Source organism: Amphibalanus amphitrite, unplaced genomic scaffold (assembly GCF_019059575.1).
Source record: "Amphibalanus amphitrite isolate SeventyFive unplaced genomic scaffold, NRLGWU_Aamphi_draft 000268F_arrow, whole genome shotgun sequence".
NCBI lineage: Eukaryota > Metazoa > Arthropoda > Thecostraca > Balanomorpha > Balanidae > Amphibalanus > Amphibalanus amphitrite.
In genome coordinates, this window is record NW_024881763.1 from 319614 (window position 1) to 342112 (window position 22499).

Below are 22499 nucleotides of genomic sequence, written 5' to 3' on the forward strand. Positions count from 1 at the left end.
GGCCCATTTGAGGCGGCCTTCGGCCGCCTCAAATGGGCCCCTTCCTTCGAGTTGGGCCCCCCAACTCGAATGGGGGGGCACGGGCCCGTGTGCCCCCCCCCCCTTGTGTGCGCCCTTGGAAGAACCATTTCCACGCAATAGTTACCGGGGGTTCCGTTCCGCGCCATCGCCGGCTATGCGCACTGCGCAGCTCGCGGGGTGACCCGTGGAGGAAGGTCGGGATCGAGGGTGGACTCAGCCGGTCAGCATTGTCGGTCCACGGTCCAACATTCGGACCGAGCATCATACTACGTCTTTTGTTGGGATATAGGCCTGTTCGGAGTCTTGGGACAACGAGGAGAACAAGTGACCTGGACCCACTAACAGTCAACCCGGGGATTTTTGCTGAAAAGGAGCTCCTCCACTTATTCCGGCTACCCTCAACCGTCCACTCCCCTCCCCCTCCTTAATCGTCTCGCTACGGACTACGACCCCCTCGCCTAGCCATATCGCCCCTCCAAACTCCCCCTAGAGATATTAACACATTTCTAGATATAATACTTAACGCCGCCCGTAAATCAGTCCCACTTTCAGGCCCTCCCCGCCCCAATAATAATGCTCCATGGTGGAACAGTGAATGCCAGAGAGCGGTCGCCCTCCGGAGGCGGGCACTACGCGCCTTTAGGCGCTGCCTATGCTCAGCTCATGAGGAGGAAGCGCGTAAGGCTCGTTCTCATTCCCGCAAAATTATTCTTAGTGCAAAACAATCGAGCTGGCAACTTTTCTCGAACAACTTTAATCGTTTTACCCCCCTATCGCAAATATGGTCTCTCATAAAATGTTTCTCCAACAAACAACCCCGAAATTATAAAATCCCACACCTACACATAAACAACACCCACTATCTCACACCACTAGAAGTAGCCACACAATTCGCCATACATTATGCTAACATTTCATCAGTACAACAGTATACTCCACAACTAACCACAACACTCGATTCCGAACTTGCTTCTCTTTCATTTCACTCCAACAACACCGAAATATACAATGCACCATTCACAGCACATGAACTACAATCAGCACTCAACAGATGTGGCAACACATCAGTTGGTCCAGATCAGGTCGCCTACGCTTTTCTCAAAAATCTCCCTGAATCTGGACAACAAACCCTCCTGGAAACTCTAAATCGCCTTTGGGAAAACAATTCGTATCCTGCTTCCTGGAGCGAAAGCACCATTATCCCTATCCTTAAACCTTCTAAACTCCCCTCAAACCCTTCTAACTATCGACCTATATCTCTCACCAGTTGTGCCTCTAAACTAACAGAAAGAATGGTTAACGGACGAATTAGGGCGTATCTCGAATCAAACAATCTTCTTTCTACTTACCAACACGGATTTCGACCTGGTCGGTCAACTGCTGATAGCGTAATTCACATAATTGACACAATTCAAAGAGGATTTCAAAGAAGGGAATACACGATCGCCGTCTTCCTTGATTTTAAAAACGCCTTCGACAAAGTCAATAAATCTGCTCTTCTGATTAAACTTCATCGAACCGGTATTCGCGGGCACATGGCGAACTTTATACAGAACTTCCTTGCAAATCGAACATTCAGAGTCCGTTGTGGCCACACTTACTCTCCACTCTTTACGCTAGATCATGGCCTCCCACAGGGCAGTGTAATTTCTCCTACTCTCTTTTTGATCATGATCAATGACCTTTTCAACAACACACCTAGCAATATACAACACTCTCTTTACGCCGATGACGTAGCCTTTTGGGTTTCTCATCGTGATCTTGATCAAGGCATAACAATCATGCAACTCGTTCTTGAAAAAATAGAAACATGGTGTAATCAATGGGGACTCGTCCTCTCATCAGACAAATCAAAATCGGTCATTTTTTCGAGACGACTCCCCAAAACCAATCATCGTAATCTCAGAATCAACAATCGTAATCTTCAATTCGTTTCACACTTCAAATATCTAGGTATAACACTTGATTCCTTGCTTAATTTTAGTAAACACTTCGAAGACATTCAACAAAGATGCGCCAGACGACTTTCAATTATGAGATGTATAGCCGGCAGGGAGTGGGGAGCCGATCGGAGAACCCTCCTCCGCCTATACACCTCCCTAATTCGTCCTATCCTGGATTACAACGGTTTCTTATACGATGATATAGCCACAAACAAAATTGATTCTCTCCAAGTGATTCAGAACACCGCTCTTCGTATCATCACTGGTGCAATGAAAACTTCCAATATTGACAATCTTCACATTGATGTCAATATTCCTACACTTGATCGACGCCGCAAATATCTTCTTCTCCGCTTTTATCTTCGTTGCTGCGCGAACCCCTCGAATCCCTCTAATCAAATACTTACAAATCGATATTCTTCGTCTCCTCCAAGTGACCCTGAAAGGAGATTCCCAGTGATCAGTTATCGCGTAGAGAAGGCTCTTAATCATTTCAACATTTCTTTCCCGTCCATTTTGCCTATCCCCCCTCTAACCTCTTTCTGGCTGGCACCCATCCAGAATGTAGATCGTCTTTTCTCAGAAAATAAGAAACATGTCTCCTCACAAGAAATCTCTCAACTCTTCATACAATATGTAAATCAATACAACGATCATACTTTCTTTTATACTGACGGATCACTATCAAATGGCAAAACAGGCGCTGGTGTTACATCAAAAGTCTACGAAAACTCCATTCGCCTGCATAATCTTTTCACGGTTTTTTCAGCTGAACTATCAGCGATTCTGCTAGCTATTATCTATATCAATAAACAACATATCCAAAAAAGCGTAATTTGCACCGACTCAGCTTCGGCAGTCAGTGCCATCTCAAGCAGAAAAAAAGAAGACAATCATATAATATACATTATCAAGAAACATATAATTACAATTCAGAAAAAAGGATTTGAATTCCGCCTGTTGTGGATACCAGGACACGCGGGGATTCCCGGTAACACAAGGGCGGATCTCCTAGCGAAAAATAGCCTAGACAAACCGGAAAGAAACACAATTTGTTGTCCGCACAAAGATATTGCTAATCATATCCAAAATGCTCTTCTCCACCTTCGCCAATTCGACTGGAATAGTTTCCCAAATCAACATCTACACCCGATTCACCCAAAAATCAAATCATTTGCTTCTTCCAATCAAAGTAATCGTCTTAGAGAAACGGTATTGGCCAGGCTGAGAATTGGACACACCAGTACCACTCACCGATACATTTACCAGCACGAACCCCCACCCACATGCCAACATTGCACACCACTAACACGACTCAACATTGCCCACCTCCTTCTCAACTGCCCACACTACGATCAATACCGTCAACCCATCATTCACTACACAAACACACACAACCTCAGCCTGGACCTCCCAACGCTCCTGGGTGATGATCATCCAGATCTAATTGAGCTTCTCTTCACCTTCCTCAGTGATTCGAATCTCATCAATAGCATATGATCGCAACCCAGCACACGTATTTAGATGCTCTTATGATCTTCCATCGTCGTCTCCATCCACTTCGTTTTGCTTCCATTCGCTTTCGTTCTCGTCGTCTTTTCCAAGTGTATATATATATATATATATATGTGTGTAAGCTCGCGGTTCTCGACAGGGATCCCTCTTAAAGGTTGAGGCCCACTCGAGACACAGAAGCTATCTGGCCGGACACCCCGGGCGCGGCCTAGGTGGCTTGCATCCATGGCCCCCGGGAGTGGATGAAGGTGATAGCTCCACAAACACACATACACATTAGCGATATAACGTAACGTAATATAACGTAATTAAAGAAAGGGCTTTTTTACTGTGTACTTTGGCTGAAAGCACAGGTTTTTGCCCTCTTGGTTAGCAGGGGCGTCGCCACGGGTCCCCAACTTGTACGGACACATTCTGTCAGCCGTAATACTCGTCAGATGCGTTAACCCACGCGGACCCAGGGAGGGTGTTTTTCGTCCTCCTCCCCCCCCCCCACACACACACCTCGGACGAATATGTTGCGATAGCCCCCGAATGCCTAGTGGTTTTGGGAAAAAATACAAACACATTTTCGATACCAACCTACATTAGGTCAAAGGGTTAGCGACATTAGGTCAAAGGTTAGGTTAGCGACCCCGAGCTGCGGCTTTTTTTGCAGATTTCCTCACCAAAAAAGGTCCTAGACCTAAAGCAGTGGTACCACCGCATTGGTCATGTCAAGACGCGTCGAATGACATATAGATTGTTTGAAAAGGTCAAGTTTTAGGTTGACCTCATGTGACCTCGAATGGCCTTTGGTTGACGTTTACTTATGATCAGTCTCATTTGCTGTAGTTGAAGTCACTGGCCACGATTTTGTCATTCCTTTTGATCTAAGCATTCCTTCAGAGCCTCAGGATGACAAAAGTGACATAATTAAATGTAATATGAGTATGACTGACGTATCAGTAAAATAGCCTATAGAAGGATACAGGGTGTAACGAAATTATCCGGTCACCTTTCTTCCCGCTGTAAATCCTTGCCAGGCTGTATTGTATTACACATCATGAAGCACTTCCACACAGTTATGTGGCTATTCCGTGCCCCGTTGTCAATATGATTAAACGAATGATCATTGTGGTCATCACAAGCACGCACACGAGAACACACAATCACACACACGCATACATGCACGCTTTGCAGTCATACACAGGTAAGATATGCAAGCTCAAAAGACCAGCCAGATTCTCTACATTTCTAGCCTATTCCACTCCGTTGCCTCCCTAGCAGATGCAGCCGCAGCTCCTTTTTAAACTGGGCTCCTGTTCGACATCGTATCGCGGCTGGCAAATCGTTGTATGCGACTACAATATGGTACAGGAAGCGGCGCCTGCCCGACTCGGACCGAATCGCCGGCGTGATAAGGTGGTCGGCGTTACGGGTGATACGCTGGTGGACGTCCCTGCGTGTGACCAGGCCACCAGCAATACATTCGGGTTGCGATGATAGCAGCATCCGTTTCAGCAGGGCGAGGCCGTGATAAAGGTACATGTTCTCGGCAGTAAGCCAGTCCAGTTGATAAAGTACATCGCTAATGTGCGCAGATTTCCTCCGTCCCGATAAAACGCGTGCGGCAAAGTTTAGCACTTTTTGAATACGCTTCATCTGACTGCTGCCGCACACACCATAAACCACCAGACAGTATAAAAGGCGTGAGATGACGAGGCCCTGAATGAGTGTCAGCAGGGTGGACTGAGGCAGACTGTGCCTGCTGTGGCTCAGTCCGCACAACATTCCGGTACATCGCTGCACTACATTGTCCACATGAGGGGTAAAAGTCATGTGCTGGTCAAATGTGACACCCAGGTTGAGGACAGTGGCGGAAGCGGCGACATCGGCATCCATGAATTTAATGTTGACTGGTCCGAGACGTTGAATATTTTGACGCGAGCCAAGAATGATAAACTGTGTTTTCTGTGCATTGATTTTGACGCCATTTTTGCTGAACCACCGAGAGAGCAAAGCCAAGTTGTGTTCCATTTGCTGCACCAGGGAGCCGATGTCGCCGATCCCACCAGAGACCGCCACCTGAGTGTCGTCCGCATATTGTACCACGTGCGCGCCGTCCGTGTACAGAGGTAAATCGTTCGCGTAAATCGAGAATAGCAGAGGCCCGAGCGCGGAACCCTGATACGTACCAATGTGGTTTGGAAGCACAGCTGACGTCACGCTTCCACCCAAGTTATCCTGTGTTTGAACTTGCTGGTAGTGGCCGTCGAGATAACTAGTGAACCAGCGTGTATCTACCCCATAGAGTTCAAGTTTTCGGAGCAAAGAGTCATGCGGTATTACATCAAAGCACTTCGAACAGTCAAGGAGGCACAAAAGCGTGATTTTGCTGCGGTCCATGGCAGTAAACACATGGTCGGTAACAGATAAAAGTGCTGTGTCAGTCGAATGGTAGGACCTGAAACCATGCTGATTTGACGAGAACAGGTGATGAGCCGTGAAGAAGTAAAACAGTTGCTCGTAGACAACACGTTCGACTATCTTTGCTATTGTGGGTAAGATAGAGATGGGCCGGTAGTTAGTTGTGTCTGTGGACTTGGACGACTTTTGAATCGGATGAACGAGAGCTAGTTTCCATGAGCCTGAAACATGTTGTGACACGAGGCTACTGTTGACTATATGTGTAAGAACATGACGAAGTGATGGCAGACCTATCTTGATAAAACGTATACAAAGTCCGCCGGCGCCACACGCAGCAGAGTTACGCATCCGGGAGATAACACGGCACAGGTCGTCTGGCGAGATGGGCGCCACCTGGAACCGGCCGGTGGCCACCCGAGGTAGTAATTAAGAGACAAGACAGCCTGAGGTTTTCCTTTTGATGAAGATATCGCCACCTTTCGTAAGATCATATTTAGGAATGCCTGGAGCATTCCAGCTACTGGGTTTTCAAGCACAGTGGGTTTAATGTGGACAGACGCCGTATTAGCATGTGCTCACATACAGTTGGGCGGTCCTGGTGCCGGGTGTCCCCTTATTCACCTCCCGCTGGACAAAAATCCTTAAGATCTCTAGGAAATCAGGATGACAACTATTTCCAAGTCGTAGCCCGTTAGTCCAGAAGGATAAGAGCTTCTCTCGGCGTCACTTCTCATTCTCCTACGGACTTAAATGTAGCGCTCCAGCCTGCACGAAGGCAGCGTGGCTTGAATCAAACATCAGTGCGCTTTTAGAAATCGTGCCCTCCCGTGCCGTCCGGTTGAGCGGCTCCAATTATTTGTTTGCCAGGATCCAGGATGCTGCTTCGGTAATACTCGTCACTGAAGGTGGTCTTCTGTGTCACAATGCACAGCTGGAACATTGCACATAAGCTGAACATGTTCCAGATCTGGATCTTGACCGGATGTTTGACGCCGGTGACGGCCGGCACGTTGAGTTACTGGCAGCCAACACAAGGCCGCTTTTTTCTTGTCCGGAGTCACCGGTAGTGTATTGAAATAGATCATCGATTATTGAATTTTTTTCATGTGCACATGCAAACATACATATATATACTGCTCGGTGGCACCGTCATGCAGGGATGGTTTGGAAAAGGATTCGCAAGTTAGTGTTGTTAGAATGAGGACAGTTAGTGTTAAAGGTTTGTAAGGGAATGCTTGACGGTGCCAATCGATTAATCAATATGACAATCAGCGCCAGCAGCCGCACCTTCTCCACGGCCGCACCTCCTCCACGCCGCTTCCAGCGGCCCATGTCCGAAGGTAGCCATAGACAGGCCCCGTCGTAGGTCACCAGACCTCAGCAGACGGGCGCCCATCGCCCCTGGCAGTCAGCGAGTAGAGGCCCGTCAAGGCCGACAGCCGAGCGGCCCCGAAGTGTACATAGGAGGCCAACCGGGGGAGCCGGTTTGACGGTTCAAAGGACAATACATACAGCGTGAATAGCTGCCCACTCCACCAAACGCTCATGTCTTCCTTCGACCAGTGCAGTGGATGTGTCTTGGCGTGAGGCCAAAGGTGGTGCACTAGCTATTTTCCCGTCCATTGCGCTGTCTTTTTCAGTTTGATGGGCAGAAGAACCAAGCCGTTAAGGGGTGGATAAAGGTGGGTCATGATGTGGGCCAATTCTTATTATCTGCCTTGCCAAGAATACAAGTCAATCTGCAGATTGATTGGTGTCGTTTCCTTGTCGCTATCTTGACAACTCTCCTATAACCACTTCGCAAAGCGCGGCTTTAGCGGTCGCGGCCGGGCTGAGTTCTAATAAATAAAAAAAATAGATGTCCGAATAATTTCGTTACACCCTAATCCCTATATGCCTACTCTTGCGTGACATTAGCCGTGTTTACATAGGGTTCCCTTAATCTTCCCCTATTTCTCCCCTATTTTCAGATCGAATTTTAGGCATCATAGCGATCGCGTGTAACGTTGCTATGGGCGCTATTGTTGTTAGAAGCATACAAAGCATCGTTTATGCTGTAAACAATATAAATTGGGCTTATTTAATACTCGAAATTCAACAATTCATATTTTGAAGTATTTTTATCCTGCCCTTCAATTCCCTCTTTAAGCGACAAATAGGGGAGGATTTGGTAGCGTAGCGCCTTTCCAAAAGCATATTTACGTCTGGACAACGAGTTGCGGGGAAAAGTGCCGATTTTGTCGCAGTTTTTGGAGCCGTATATAAGGCTGGATTTTTTTGTTACTTTTTCGTTCCGATTCCTGTATTTCATAGTGTTTGGCTTTTGAATATTTTAGTTCTTTCAGAGGAATATTACTCGCCTTACAGATTTTGTAAAAATGTTTGAATTTTTATAAGCCCACCATTAGAGTCCTAAAACAATACATCAGCACTACAATTATTGTAAACAAACAAATCAAAATGGAGCACATCACACATGGGAGCTTTGGATCTGTTCCAAGGCCTTTTTCAAGTTCATCTGGTGGTTTTCGTACTCGTGTACGTCGTTTTGTTGGATGTTTTGAATCTCTTGTGATTGACTTATATCATATTAATGAAACATGTTGACTGAAAACAATCCCAAGTATCCAGGAGGTTGAGGTCCTGAGTAAGATCAAGATCAAGTTGAAGATAGGAAATGTTGGTTGATAAACACAAGTTGATCTGGCTCACTTATCAGCAAGTAAAAGTTGAAATTAAAAGAGCTTATTGGCCAAAAACAAGCTATTGTATTGCAGGAGATCAGCACTGAAGAGCACGCTGAGCAGTATCAATTGGCTTGCCAGAAAATGTTTGCTGATGATTGCATAATGCATATCGTCTATTGAATATTGATATATTGGGATGAATATTGAATAATAATTTATAAGAGCAAGATGAATTAGTCCTAACTATGAAGTGAAAAATATAGAATGAACGAACTTGGGCAGCTTTACTTTGCTATGCAGATGGTAATGCGCATTACTCAGTGTCTGGCCAATTAAAATTTGCATTTTTTGAAAAAAAGGGATTTTCGTAAAATTGTCAATGTGACAAGCCATGCAACGATGTGATCATATGATGTGATGTGTTCATAGTCTTTCGTGGTAGTGACTTTTGGTCCAATATACAATAGCAAAGCTCTCAGCGCTTCTTTCTGTGGATGGTGATGGCCAGAAGTGACTCAGGACTTAGAAGTATTAGTTTTCTTAACAGGGCTGGGATAAAATGTGCCAGAGGGTAATCTTCCAGCAAGAAACTTTATTTTGACTTGGTATGAGATGTAGGCACAAGTAGGAAGGTGCTTAGTACCTATAGTTAGTAGTTGTGTAGGTTTAGTTGGGTTAGCTTAGATTAGGTGATGCTAGTTTTTTTTTTTTTTAATTTGTGAAGTGTCCATGAAAAATGTGACCTACCATACCTCACTAACCATACCTAATCTCAATCATCACACATATTTGCAACCTACCCAAACCCAAGACCTGCATAGCAGTAGCACCCAGTTATAGCATGATGAGCAGTAATCGCCACTCACTTTCAGAATGTGGATCGCTCATGATTGTTCAATACAATACAATACAATACAATTATAGGTAGATACTCATCCTAACTCGAAATCTTACCTGCTAACCTCCAACTTAACAACAGTTAGCTCACTTTAAGCCGTTGCCAAGTTAGCTCACCTTTGCCGGGCTACATCCAGGGGGCAGGGAATCAGTCAAATGAGGAACTGGCTCATTGGGTGGCTGGTGAGATTCTGTGCATTGAAAGTGTCTCTTCTCTGAAGCTACTCTGCACTGCTGTATTGCCATGTTAGATGCTCAGAAAATGTGGGAAATGATAATTAATGAGCTACTTTAGTTCTTTGTTCATGCTCGAGACATTAACAAGTACAAATTATGCGGGGTACAGCTATGAGCTAGGTGAGTATTTTATTTTTATGTGAATGTGCTGTTTGACTGTAGTAAATATACAAACAAACACAGCTGGGTCACAGTTATATTCAATCTCCACATAAACACAACAAAAACGCCCATAGCCTCACTCCGAGCACACAACAAATAACTCAAGCCTTTGCAGGCACCAAAATGCTTTGCTTTACAGGATAGGTATACTATATATCCTCTGTTCTTGGGGATCTTGCTGCCAAGTTGAAGCAAGATGACTGAACTTCAGTATTTATCAACCTTTTCTTCTTAGCCACTGCTGATATATGAGATCAGAAAAACTAAATGCTTGGTTTGGTTGATTAACTGCCTTGAAAATTTAATGATCGATCTTCGTTTCTGACATGAAGGCACAAAAATTGTTCCATCTCCTCTTGGAATACACAAAACAAAATATCTAATAACTTCTTAGTGGATGGACAAGAGCAATTATCGTAGGCCGTAGCTTGAGCTTCCCCTCAAGTTAACCTCTGACACTGATGAATTTGACAACTTTGACACCTCTGATCCAAGATAAACTTGAAATGTGTAAATCTGTCTAGTCAATCATGCAACGGATGAGAGCTTGAGCCTTGAGGTCTATGATATTTTGCGATATTGATATGCATCAACGTGCATCAACGTTACTTTGGAACTTTTTGCATGTTTGCTTCGTTTGCTTCATATTTTGTAACAAAAGCGCAAAAACTGCAATATAACAGCACTATATGCTTCTGGAAAAAATGCAATGGTAGTAAAAACCACCGTGATGACATTCAATCTTGGCCAAAATGCAATTACAAAAATATTTTGTAGTATCCATTAAATTCCGGCTAAAAACAGTACACGGTTTGAAAAAGAATCATTCCAATGACGGTCCATTCTTGCGGTCCCAAATTCGCCACTATTTCCGGCCTCTCCAACGCAACTCGTTGTCCAGACGTAAATATGCTTTCCAAAAGCTGCTACGCTACCATATCCAGTGGTTCTCAACCTACTACATCACAAAAGCGGCGTGCTGATTGGCCGGCAGTTCCGAATCGTCCGACTGGTGGTCCCCGACTCGACAAGCGCACGTGCGCCGACTGAGGATTTTTAAGTGGCATTAACGCATAAACTGCAGAAAGTCAATGCAGAAATTCGACAGGTGCTATATTGCCGTGGATGTGATTACACCTACTTGAATAATAGCTCAGCCGTTTAAAGTATGTTAAATGCCAGATAGTTTTCTGATTTTTCTTGCTTTGAGCTTTCATGTGCTATTACTTTTACCTCAGTGTCTACTGTCTAGTCTGGAAGCTATTTGGTTGGGAGAGCCCTAAAGGTAAGTAAAAATTGCAAACTGCTTCTAGAATGACTTAGTTGCGCCATATTTGTAGTGAAGCGAGGTAAAGGAGACAGAGGATTCCTTTATAAGGGACATTTAAGAGACAAATAGGGGAAGATTAAGGGAACCCTATGTAAACACGGTTATTATTGACTTTGGGGCGGCCTTGGATCGTAACTTTAACCACAAATAGGGGTCTGATAAGCTTTAACCTGCTTCAAACATGTTTGAAGACTGCATTTGCGGTCGACGAAACTTGTACGGACATTCCGTACAAGTTTCCGGGCCTTCCAAAACTTGTACGGACACTGTCCGTAGTGTCCGTAGTGGTGGCGACGCCCATGTTGGTTAGGCACCAGGTTTTTTTCTAGTTAGGACTTTTCCTGGTAAAGTTCACCCCACAACAACACACACCAAACAACAACACACAAATCAGCAGCAAGTCACAGCAGCAAGTTCTATGTAAGTAACCAAATTTATTGTCTCGCCCATCAGGCACCTTTCGGCCTTCCCTTTGCCTTGCAACCCACCGGACGCCACATGAGCCGGTTTAACGTAGTCTTTTGCCTTTCTCTTAGTTCTTGGGCCGGAATCAAATAGCCGGCATTAACGTAACGTAAACGGAAGACCTGGCCAATTGCCAGCTAGTAACTTTCCCCCTCCCCCGGCTATAGCCACTTGGCTTGCCGGGGAAAAAAAAAATATCGCCCCTAATTGACCCAGAGTTTCGCGAAAAAGGAGCGGTTGTGCCGTAACCGTTACGAGGCGCAGCAACCGGCGCCCACTTTTAGTCCTCACCGGACCTGGTTCTCTACATGCGTGCCGGCCGAGAGGGGGTGAGGGTGCGTACGACCCCGTCGCCGTTTTCCCCAAATTAAGCTAGAGCCTGGCGGAATACCGAGCGTGTGCGCCGTTACGAGACGCAGCGATTGGTACCCGATTTTAAGGTTTCAGGTCAACCGGTGACATCTGAGTCTGACTTCAAGCAAGTGTACCAAGGCACGGGTTTGCTTTTCGTTAAAAAAAATACCAATAATGGTCGCAGAGCTGCGATTTTGGCACCATCGTGTTCTTTATGTTCAGACGAATCGAATGATATACTTTTTGTTTAGGTGAAGCATCCTTACCAGTTACCATGCGCAGTGGAAGGGGGAGGGGGTGTATTTCGCCAACCCCTTCTGTTTTTCGCCGATACCTCACGCCGTAATCATTCTATTGACGTCAAATTTTCAGTTTCTGCCTAAAATTGAATTGCGCATCTTCAGGTGAAAGTAATAAGCAGATCGGCCCGCAGCTTTTTTAGTAACAGGGGTGTAGTACATAATGTCCAAAATCCCGCCAAAGCTGCGGCGCGGCGGCCGGCGCCGGACGGTTTCGTCTTTGCATTGCACTTCTTACTGCTGCTTATGATAGGTATATACGCGTCAAGATCTCAGATCTCAGATCAGATGAGATTAAAGCTTTGCAAAAACTAATAGCACCATCGTGCATCCTCTTGTCAATCCGCATCGAAACATATAGGTACACTCGGGGGCAGATTGATGTTCCACAACTCTTTATCCACCGGGTTCCTATGGCTCAGCATTGGCAGCAGCCGCCTGGTACCGGTAGACTGTGCCGCTTCACTTGCTTGTCAAGCGGCACAGCCTACCCACACCGTATGCCACCGGTCTGGGTCGGTGGCTGGAAGGCGATGTGGGGCGCCTGTGACGTCAGCGCAGCGGTGAGGGCCGAGCCCGGAGGCATGGCTCAAGTCGGCGCGGCGCGGCGGCTGGCGAGGGCTGGGGAGTGAGGTGGGGTGGGAGCACGGACCATCGCGCGGCTGAGCGAGTGTAGTTAACTTTCGCGTCTCAAGGCGCCAATTATTCTACCTAACAATTGTGCTAAAGCAGTTGTTAAAATGTCCTATCCCCTAAGACAGCGCCTATCATCATACTTGCCATGCACATTACGACACACCTAAACGTGGCATTGGGACAGCCGATAGAATTTATATCACACGTGCATCGAGTTGCGGAGCTACATTGTTTTTAACAGATAAGTATTATAAGGCCTTGATTGAGCGCATTGGTGTCTATTATTTCGCACAGCAATCGTCCAGGGACGTGGCAACTGGGGTTTTTGGAAAGCGTGGCGTCCCAACTTTAAGCAACTCTTACTGTTCCTCTAATGTGTGGTCGCAGCCACCAATAGCAAACTGTTCCATCTAGGAACAAATAAGTCGCGCACCTGGGACGGTTCGAACCGGGTTTCTCCAACCGGTCACCCTACGACGCTAGCGTGTATCCACTGAGCTGCCGAAACCAGCGACCACTGCCGCGGTCAAACGCGATCAAATGTCACAATACTGTCATTTGACCGCCAATGACAGTATTGTCATTTCGTTTTGTGCAGACGAGGACCATTCTAGGTAGCTCAGTGGATGAACGCTCGTGTCGTAAATTGGCAAGTGGGAGAAGCCCGGTTCGAACCCCCCCTGAGTGGTCGACTTTTTGGCTCCTAGTTGGAACGGTTTGCTATTGGGGGCTGCGACCACATATTAGAGCAACAGTAATAATCGCTTTAAATTGGGGCGTTGGCTGCGGCACTACTCATAACCCCCAGTTCCCACGTCTCTGGACGATTACCGTGCGAAACAATAGACGCCAATCTGCTCAATCAAGGCCTTAATACTAATATGCTATACAAAATATAGCTCCGCACCTCGATGCACGAGTGACATACCTAAGTTCTATCGGCTGTCCCATTGCCACGCTTAAGTGTGTCGTAATGTGCATTGCAAGTATGATGATAGGCGCTGTCTTGGGGATAGGACATTTTAACAACTGCTTTAGCACAAATGTTAGGTAGAATAATTGGCGCCTTGAGACGCGAAAGTTAAATACACTCGCTCAGCCGCGCGATGTCCGTGCTCCCACCCCACCTCACTCCCCAGCCCTCGCAAGCCGCCGCGCCGCGCCGACCCGAGCCATGCCTCCGGGCTCGGCCCTCACCGCTGCGCTGACGTTACAGGCGGCCCACATCACCTTCCAGCCACCGACCCAGACCGGTGTCATACGGGTGGGTAGGCTGTGCCGCTTGACAAGTAAGTGAAGCGGCACAGTCTACCGGTACCAGGCGGCTGCTGCCAATGCTGAGCCATAGGAACCCGGTGGATAAAGAGTTGTGGAACATCAATCTGCCCCCGAGTGTACCTATGTTTTGGTCATAGTATAATAGGCCATTCCGATGCGTTTCAGCGAAAAAAAAAATCGGGTGGTTGATTTTCCCCCCTTGACATACAACGGGGAGGTCAAGAAATTGACTTGACCTTAGGCCATCGATATCAAAATTCCGAGATGGACAAATTGCAGCTAACGATGGCCTTATTAATAACATCCTGCAACTTTCAAAGGACTCCGTCATCTACTGTAGCTCCGAAACGGTGACAAAGCTGCAAAATAGTGATTTGAGGTTGGGTCATTCAAAGTGACCTGGTGACCTGAGCTTTAAAGATAGGAAGCTCAAACTTGCGTACCATGTGTGAAAATGATGTGGGAATAGTCATATCAAATGTCGTGGCGCTACGCGCCGTGGTTTTTTCCGCTACTTATGAAAAACATTAGGGGGACGGATAACCGCCCCCCGCCCCCCTGTCGGTGCACGTTTCGAAACAGGACTTCAGTCTGTGCACCATTTGTCTACCTCTCATTCCCCACGCTGACCCCGTAGTCCCTGGTGACCCCAGCTGACCCGTCCCGCGGTCCCCCGCAGTCCCCCGTAGTCCCCATTCTGAGCCCCGCAGTCCTCCTGTGACCCCCGCCGAGCTCCGTAACCCAGCCGACCGGCCTGTCTAACCTCACACACCCCTGCTGTCCGGCCCCGCTGTCTCCCGATTTTGTTTTGTTTTGTTTTGTTTTGTTTTGTTTTGTTTTGTTTTGTAGGGTTTGGTCCTTTCGGTCTGACAAGACCATTTCAGAGCCGGAAGGATGATAGGAATTACTGGGGGAGACATTGGTCTGGGCAGACACCCTAGAGAGTCGCCGGGGCTGAGCCCGTCCGAATGGACAGGCCGACCACCCCCCCCCCCAAGCACTCTCTGCACCCGGCTACGGGGTGCGCTCCCTCGGAAGCAGCGGTGCCGCTCCAAGGGAGCAGCCCGCATGAGATAAAGGTGCCTGTCCAGTGTCCAGCCCGGAGGGGGGTTGAGGCGTGGAGGAGAAGGATTTCAGTATCCTGAGGATAGAAACGACGGACGGGTCAGTGTGCTGTCTCCTGAACGTACCTATCTGAGCCTTGTGACCCTATCTGACCCGCTCCCCGCCGTCCCCCGTTCCCCCAGCTGACCAGTTCCGCGGTCACCCCCCCCCCCCCTGAACCCGGTGACCGAGCTGACCCGCCCCTGACCCCGCTGACCCACCCCCTGACCCCGGTGACCCGAGCAGTGACCCACCCCTCTGACCCCACTGACGCCCCGGTGTCGCCGCAGGGTGAAGCGGAGCTCTGCGGCGGCCATGTCGGCAGATGAGGAGGCTGTCGTCGGCCACCGCACCTGGTCTCGGGTGAGTGCGGCCGACAGGAACACACGCAGATCGAACTCGTCGGCAGCCAGCAGGACCACGGCGCCAGCGCGCGTCCCCGCCACATGCGCAGAACGAGCGCACTTAGCAGGACGTTCCTTACCGGCATACATCCGTACAATTATCAGTCCGCGCCTCGCATATGTATAGGTACCCACTACCTAACCACTGTTTCGGAAGTCGAATTATGTAAAGGTAGGTACGTCAGTTCAGTTGTAGTCAATCACGTCAGGGGTCGATTCTTCGAGACGTTATTTGTTGACCTCAAGACCCCAACTGCAGCTCCAACATAGTCTTCGACCTGAAAAATTGCCCCTGATTCCGATTTGCGCCAGGTGGTGGATTGTCTAGGGTGTGTGAATTGTCGCATACCTAATTTTTCACGCCCTTATGGGGAAATACCTACATTCGCGTGGTCCCGTTTCCCGCAGCACCTCTAGCCTAATACTCCATGTTCTCTTGGCGAGCCACGTCCCCACAGTGGCCTTTGCACCGGCTCACGGTCCGACACCAGCGCCCTGGTGTCGCGGCCTGTGACGCCTTTCACACACCCGTGGGCCGTGTGACGCCGTGGGTGTCGCGGCGGAGCGGCGCATCAGCTGGCAGCGCGCCGTGACGGTGTTACGCGCCGCGCCATCACGGCGCCGTCACGTCCGGGTCGCCCGCTCAGCTCCGCGTGGCCGGGGGCCGCACGTGAGCGGCGAGCGCCTTCTTCCGACGGCCCTGCGATCGTGACGCCTGTGCTCTGAACGTGGGCCGCGGCATTGGTGGCTGCGCAGCGCCTCCTCAGTTTATCGATAGAAAAGAACAGCTTTAAATATACGTTTCAAATCATATGCTAGGTAGGTACCTAATATTTCCCATATATGCAAATTGCCGAGTGAGAACCGGCTCATTGTAGTCATTTAATTCAAAATTTTACTTTAAGTTTGCTGGAAGCCCGAACCGATAAAAATGAAGCAACTCGGACTCATGTTCAGATGTTTAGCGACATGTATTGCTGCCTGATATAACCCAATGTAGACGTAACAAAATCAGTTGCCTATATTTGATATTCACTATGCTGGGTAATACAGTTTGAAATGATGTAGTTAGTTCATTAACATTACGTTGTTATTACCTTAAATTAACTAAATTAAATTGAGTAATTTAAATAACCTCATGTAACGCTTATTCGCCAAAAACTGAGCCCGTTCCTTGGGGCACTTTCCCGACCTCAGACGTCGCCGGTTGACCGGAGACCCCAAATTTGGCTGGGCACCAGTCGCTGCGTCGCGTAACGGCGCGCACACTCGTTTTTTTGCGAGTATCTATTAATAAGGTTTGAAACGGCGCGGCGAATGTGTGTGTGTGTGGGGGGGGGGGCGAAGGGGGCACACGTAGCAAATCGCTGAGTCCGGCGAAGGCTGGTAGAATTGCATTTGTAAACGTGGAGTCGTTAAGCGAGACATTTAAAATATTGTTCTACCTACTATATATTAAACCGCGGGTAGGTAGCACAAATATTTTAAATGTCGAGCCGATAGGCGAGACGTTTAAAAGATTTCTCTACCTACGAGCGGTTTAATGATTTTATCCCGTACCTACCGCCGATATGTTTCGGGCGCTTAAAGGTAAAAAATACATTTTATATAAAAATACGACATAATTCAGACAAGACGAAATGTCTGCTAGACGCTTAACAGTTTGTTAATCGTCTAGACGTTTAACCTTCCAGGCGGTGGGGGGGGGGGGCATTTTTTGCCCCCCCCCCCTTTTATATATCTCCAGAACTGCTGCGCCGGTCGTCACCAAACTTTCAGTACCCTCCCGTGAATAGCTTTTGCACATTGTAACCAAAATTTTTCCAAAGGCTATGATAGGCTGGCCGCTAATGACGTCGGAGTGACGTCATTTCTGCCACTTTCGACCCAAAAAAGGTTTTGCGGCAAGAGCTATCAGGCCTACAGCTTTAGAGATACGGGAAAATGTTTCAGACATAAAAGGTGTAGAATTAACAGGGCTACGAAAGTGTTATCTCGACTTTTTGAAATTTTTGGATTTTGACCCCTAAAAATAAAAAAATAGATTTTTTGAATATAATAGCCGAAAAGTCCAAAACGTTTTTTGAATTTCGAAAAAACGGAATATATGTGATAGTGCCTACCGCCTTTTATCCACATACCAAATTTGAGATCGCTACCTCTTTTTTGGCCAAGCTATAGCGAAAAACTGTTCAAAATTGATGACGTCAAATTTTCAAACTCAATTTTTAGCAATAATAGACCTCATAGCGCAAAACAAAGACCACCATACGACTCCCCGTGACGAGTTGCATCGAATCTATACCCATTTTATGCAAAACTATCAACTTTGAAATATGACCTTTTTTACCTGACCTTGACCTGACCTCCACCAGAAAGTGACCTAAACCGTACCTGATGGTCCTATAACCAACACCATTGAGTTGGAAATGAAAAATTGGCCATAAAGCATGCATCGCATAACCTTAGTAAAGTTCGGTTCATGTGCTGACCCTTAGTGACCTGACCTGCGACCTGACCTGGTATTATCAGTGACCTCTAATAGCAACATATGTGCTAGGCAACTGACGCCCTATCGCTGATCTTCGACAAAATGCGTTTTACTCGGTGTTATAGCGCGTTCCCTAGAAGACCCGTGAACGGTGAAATATTTTATCTTTGACCTGACCTGTGACGTCATCGATGATCCCGAGGTCAATGAAATTTGGTTTCCCTCGACAAATTTGACAGGACCATCGAACGCCGTTTGAATTTTACGGATCCGCCCAGTAGTTTCGCAGATATGGGGGGGGGGGGGCAAAAAAATGCCCCCTTCACCGCGAGGAGGGTGGCCGGGAGGCCCACCGCCTGCCGGGTTAATAAATCAGTTAAACGACATCTGGTAATTTTCTTTCTTTGCACGTAAAGCAATTGTAAACACTGTCTACGGTGCGGGATGTCATGTCCCCCGTTCTGCAGAGCACGCTGCCAGTGTTCGTTGTGTGACGTCATGTCCCCCGCTCTGCAGAACACGCTGTTCGTTGTGTGACGTTATGTCCCTCGTTCTACAGAGCACGCTGCTCGTTGTGTGACGTCATGTCCCCCGTTCTTCAGAGCACGCTGCTCGTTGTATGACGTCATGTCCCCCGTTCTGCAGAGCACGCTGTCGCTGAGCGGCGCCGGCTCCGGAAAATCTGAACAGCCGCCGGCGCTCTCACATCTGGCCACCGTGGAAGCCAAGGTATGTACGGTAGTGTCCCTGCTAATGGTAAGATGCAGACTTATTAGATTGGTTCATCGAACCACCAACCTCATACGACGGTCTCACCTGCCGGCAAATCTTCCACGTACTGGCTTTGATGGCTGATGGTGCGGCGGCCGCGGCGTTGCACGCACGCTAAACTGGGCCAGTACCGTGTTCTTTGGCTATGTGTCCGCTGTTAGTATGTCCGTTGACGGTGTGTCCGCTGACGGTGTCCGCTGACGGTGTGTCCGCTGACGGTGTGTCCGCTGACGGTGTGTCCGCTGACGGTGTGTCCGCTGACGGTGTGTCCGCTGACGGTGTGTCCGCTGACGGTGTGTCCGCTGACGGTGTCCGCTGACGGTGTGTCCGCTGACTGTGTGCCCGCTGTTAGTGTGTCCGCTGACTGTACCGCTGACTGTGTCCGCTGACTGTGTCCGCTGACGGTGTGTCCTTGACTGTATCCGCTGTTAGTATGTCCGCTGACTGTGTCCGCTGACGGTGTGTCCGCTGACGGTGTCCGTTGACGGTGTGTCCTCTGACTGTGTCCGTTGACGGTGTCCGCTGACGGTTTGTCCGCTGACGGTGTGGCCACTGTCCGGCTGCAGATGGCCGGTATCGAGAGCTCGCTGTCCACCACGACCGGCACGAGCCGGCGCCGGAAGGAGGCGGCGCCGGCACCGGTACCGGTACCGGCGCCGACGGCCACCGCCGGGCCGCGCGACCTGCTCCGTGAGCTGGAGCTGCTGCACACCACGCTCCGTGAGAGGGACCAGACCATCCTGAGGTGAGCGGGCCACACGGCGGCGGCAGCCGGCCACGGACTTAGTGCACCATCCAGACAATATAGTCGGGTAATGAAATGTTGGTTGTTGGCTGACATTAAATCGGAAACATCGATTAACGTCGCCCTCGTGGATGGGTATTGGATAGGATTGCAACTACAACGTACAACGTACCGCGCTGAAGTTTGCGCAACTCATAGAACAAGGATGGACAACGTGCCTTTGATGGGTCTCAGCTCGATCGGATCGATAGCGAGCGCGTGGCGCGTGCCCAAAAAGTGCAAATTCGCGTCATAGACTTTACATGTATTAATCGGCTGGCAAAAACGGGCGAAAACAGCCAAATTTGCCCGACACGGGTCCGGTCCCGGTGCAATATCTCGGTAACCGTGGGCCCGACCGGTACGGGGAAAACAGCATCGTGTAGAGAATCGAACGGGCTATCGAATGGTGTGCGGTGCAGGGGTTGGCACGCGCCACGTGCACCGGGGAGGACACTTTCTTTTGAAAAATGGACGTTTTGGATGGATTTTGGAATTTATATTATTTTCAAGTGATCGTCAGACGGAATGAGTTGAAACAGCGCCTATTAGCAATAAAAATGTACCGTCTCTCATGGAAAAATTGTGAAAAGCTAATTGATCAAAAACAATGTGGAAAAAATCGCTGAATTAAATGGTATTTGTCCAAAATGTGCCACTAAATAATTACACGGATTTTGCTGCTTAACCTGATACGTTTGACAATTGAAAATGCTATCATTGGAAAGAGCATTCAATTGTCCGTTGAGCCGTTGTCCCGTTGAGTAAAAGCATTGAGTAGTCGGGCAGAAGATGTTGACATAGCATTGCCTTTGGTCGCCGATGACTGTCCAGGTACCTTCGATATCGGATTGTAGTTAAATGTCTGTTACCCAACAGATTTAGAAGCCACGTCCGTTGTTGTGCGCCCGCGGTTGACGGAAGCCGTGTGGCGTGTGGCAGGTTGCGCAGCCAGATCGAGTCGGGCCAGCAGAGTGACAGTGACGCCGAGCGGGCGGCCCGGGAGCGCGAGCGGCGCGCGCTCACTGAGCGCCTCTCGCGGCTGCAGACACAGACGGACACCAGCCGCGCGCGCGCCAAGAACCTCCGACTCGCCCTGGAGAAACTCGAGGCCTCAGAGTGCGTGGTGATGTATATTTTTATCGTTTTGCTTTAGATATTCAGTATGAGTGGTTTTGCTTGTAAATTGTATGAGGAAACCCGATTTTGACACCACGGATCCATGATCTGACCTTGCCTGCTCCCGACACACCTGTGATTATTGAAATCGAGAGTAAAACATTATACCGCATGTGGGCAGCGACACGTGTCCTCCCGTTCCTAGAGCGGCTTTTCCCTGCCATTTTCCACAGCTAACGTGTAACTGTGCGTCAACTGACGTCTTGTGACGTCTATCGCCGTTGTCCTCTGCTTCGTGTGCACTGTAGTGTGAGGTCACGCTGTGGTCTGCTCGCAGGAACATCGACGCGTGCATTCGACAAGCGGAGCTCGAGTACGAGCTGGAGCGAGAGGAGCTGCACATCCTGGACCTGCAGGCCGAGCAGATGACGTTGCGCGCCAAGATGGAGGACGCCGAGGGTCGCGGCGGCGGCGGCGGCGGGCCGGCGGCCGCCGACCGGCTCTCGCTGACCAGGTCAGAGAGCGTGTCGTACCGTCAGTGAGACAAACTCCACCGCACAGCGTGTCTCACAGACTCCACCACACGGCCAGTGAGACAGGCTCACCGCACAGCGTGTCTCACAGACTCCACCACACGGCCAGTGAGACAGACTCACCGCACAGCGTGTCTCACAGACTCCACCACACCGCCAGTGAGACAGGCTCACCGCACAGCGTGTCTCACAGACTCCACCACACCGCCAGTGAGACAGACTCCACCACACCGCGAGTCGGACAGGCCCGCACCGCGCGTCACACATGCCCCACCGCACCGCTTGTCGCCACTCGCTCCTCGCACCCCGTTACATATACTATTGTCTAGAATTAGATTCCTATATAGCCTGGATTCATGTTGCACCCCCATCATTTGATCCTGGCTAGTTCTGAGCATATTTGATTGACCGAATTCTCAAGTTTGAGGATTCGGTCAATCAAATATGCTCATAATCATCATGATGATATTCCTCACGACGCTTAACTCTCTTAACTGGCTAGTTCTCTGCTAAGGATGGCTTTGGTGCCCATTCAGCTATCCTGTATTTGCCAGTAATCCACTGATTCAGTTTGTCGCGCCCAGTGCATCTCGCTCGCACCGACTGAAACTCACCACGATAGCCTTCAGGACGAATTCGTTACTGTCTAACGGGGCTAGTCAACCATCTACCGTCTTACTCGTCGTCGCTAACCCGCCGACCCCGTCTGCCGGTCCCTGAGGGAGCTGCGGACGCTGACCTCGGCTCTGTGTGTCCGTGCAGCTGCCTGCCGACCAGTGCCGAGACGTCGCTGCACCTGGTGACGCTGCAGTGGGAGCCGCGCTCGCCCAGCTTCACCGTCAGCACTCACCTGTCGGGCCGCGGCGTGCTCATCGAGTGGGCCATGGACAGCAGCGGACTGCGCAAGGGCGACCGGTGAGCGACCGGCCCCGCGGGACCCGCCCGCACCCAGGGCGGGTGGCAGCGGGAGAGCGAGCACGTAATGCCTTTGTTCTGTGAAACCATGGAGAGGTGTGTGGATTGTCGGTCTCTTTACAGCGTGTGCATGGTTGTGAGGTGC

The 22499-nt window shown here is 49.0% G+C and overlaps 1 protein-coding gene across 1 annotated transcript in view; it reads left to right on the forward strand.

Moving 5' to 3' along the window:
* Positions 1–22499, forward strand: part of LOC122386967 — a 56146-nt gene that overhangs the window by 32456 nt on the left and 1191 nt on the right. The window contains exons 3-8 of the mRNA XM_043376737.1: positions 15628–15700; positions 18878–18961; positions 19570–19748; positions 20730–20906; positions 21244–21420; positions 22202–22354. Coding sequence (XP_043232672.1) covers positions 15628–15700; positions 18878–18961; positions 19570–19748; positions 20730–20906; positions 21244–21420; positions 22202–22354 — 843 coding nt within the window. The remainder of the gene's footprint in view (positions 1–15627; positions 15701–18877; positions 18962–19569; positions 19749–20729; positions 20907–21243; positions 21421–22201; positions 22355–22499) is intronic.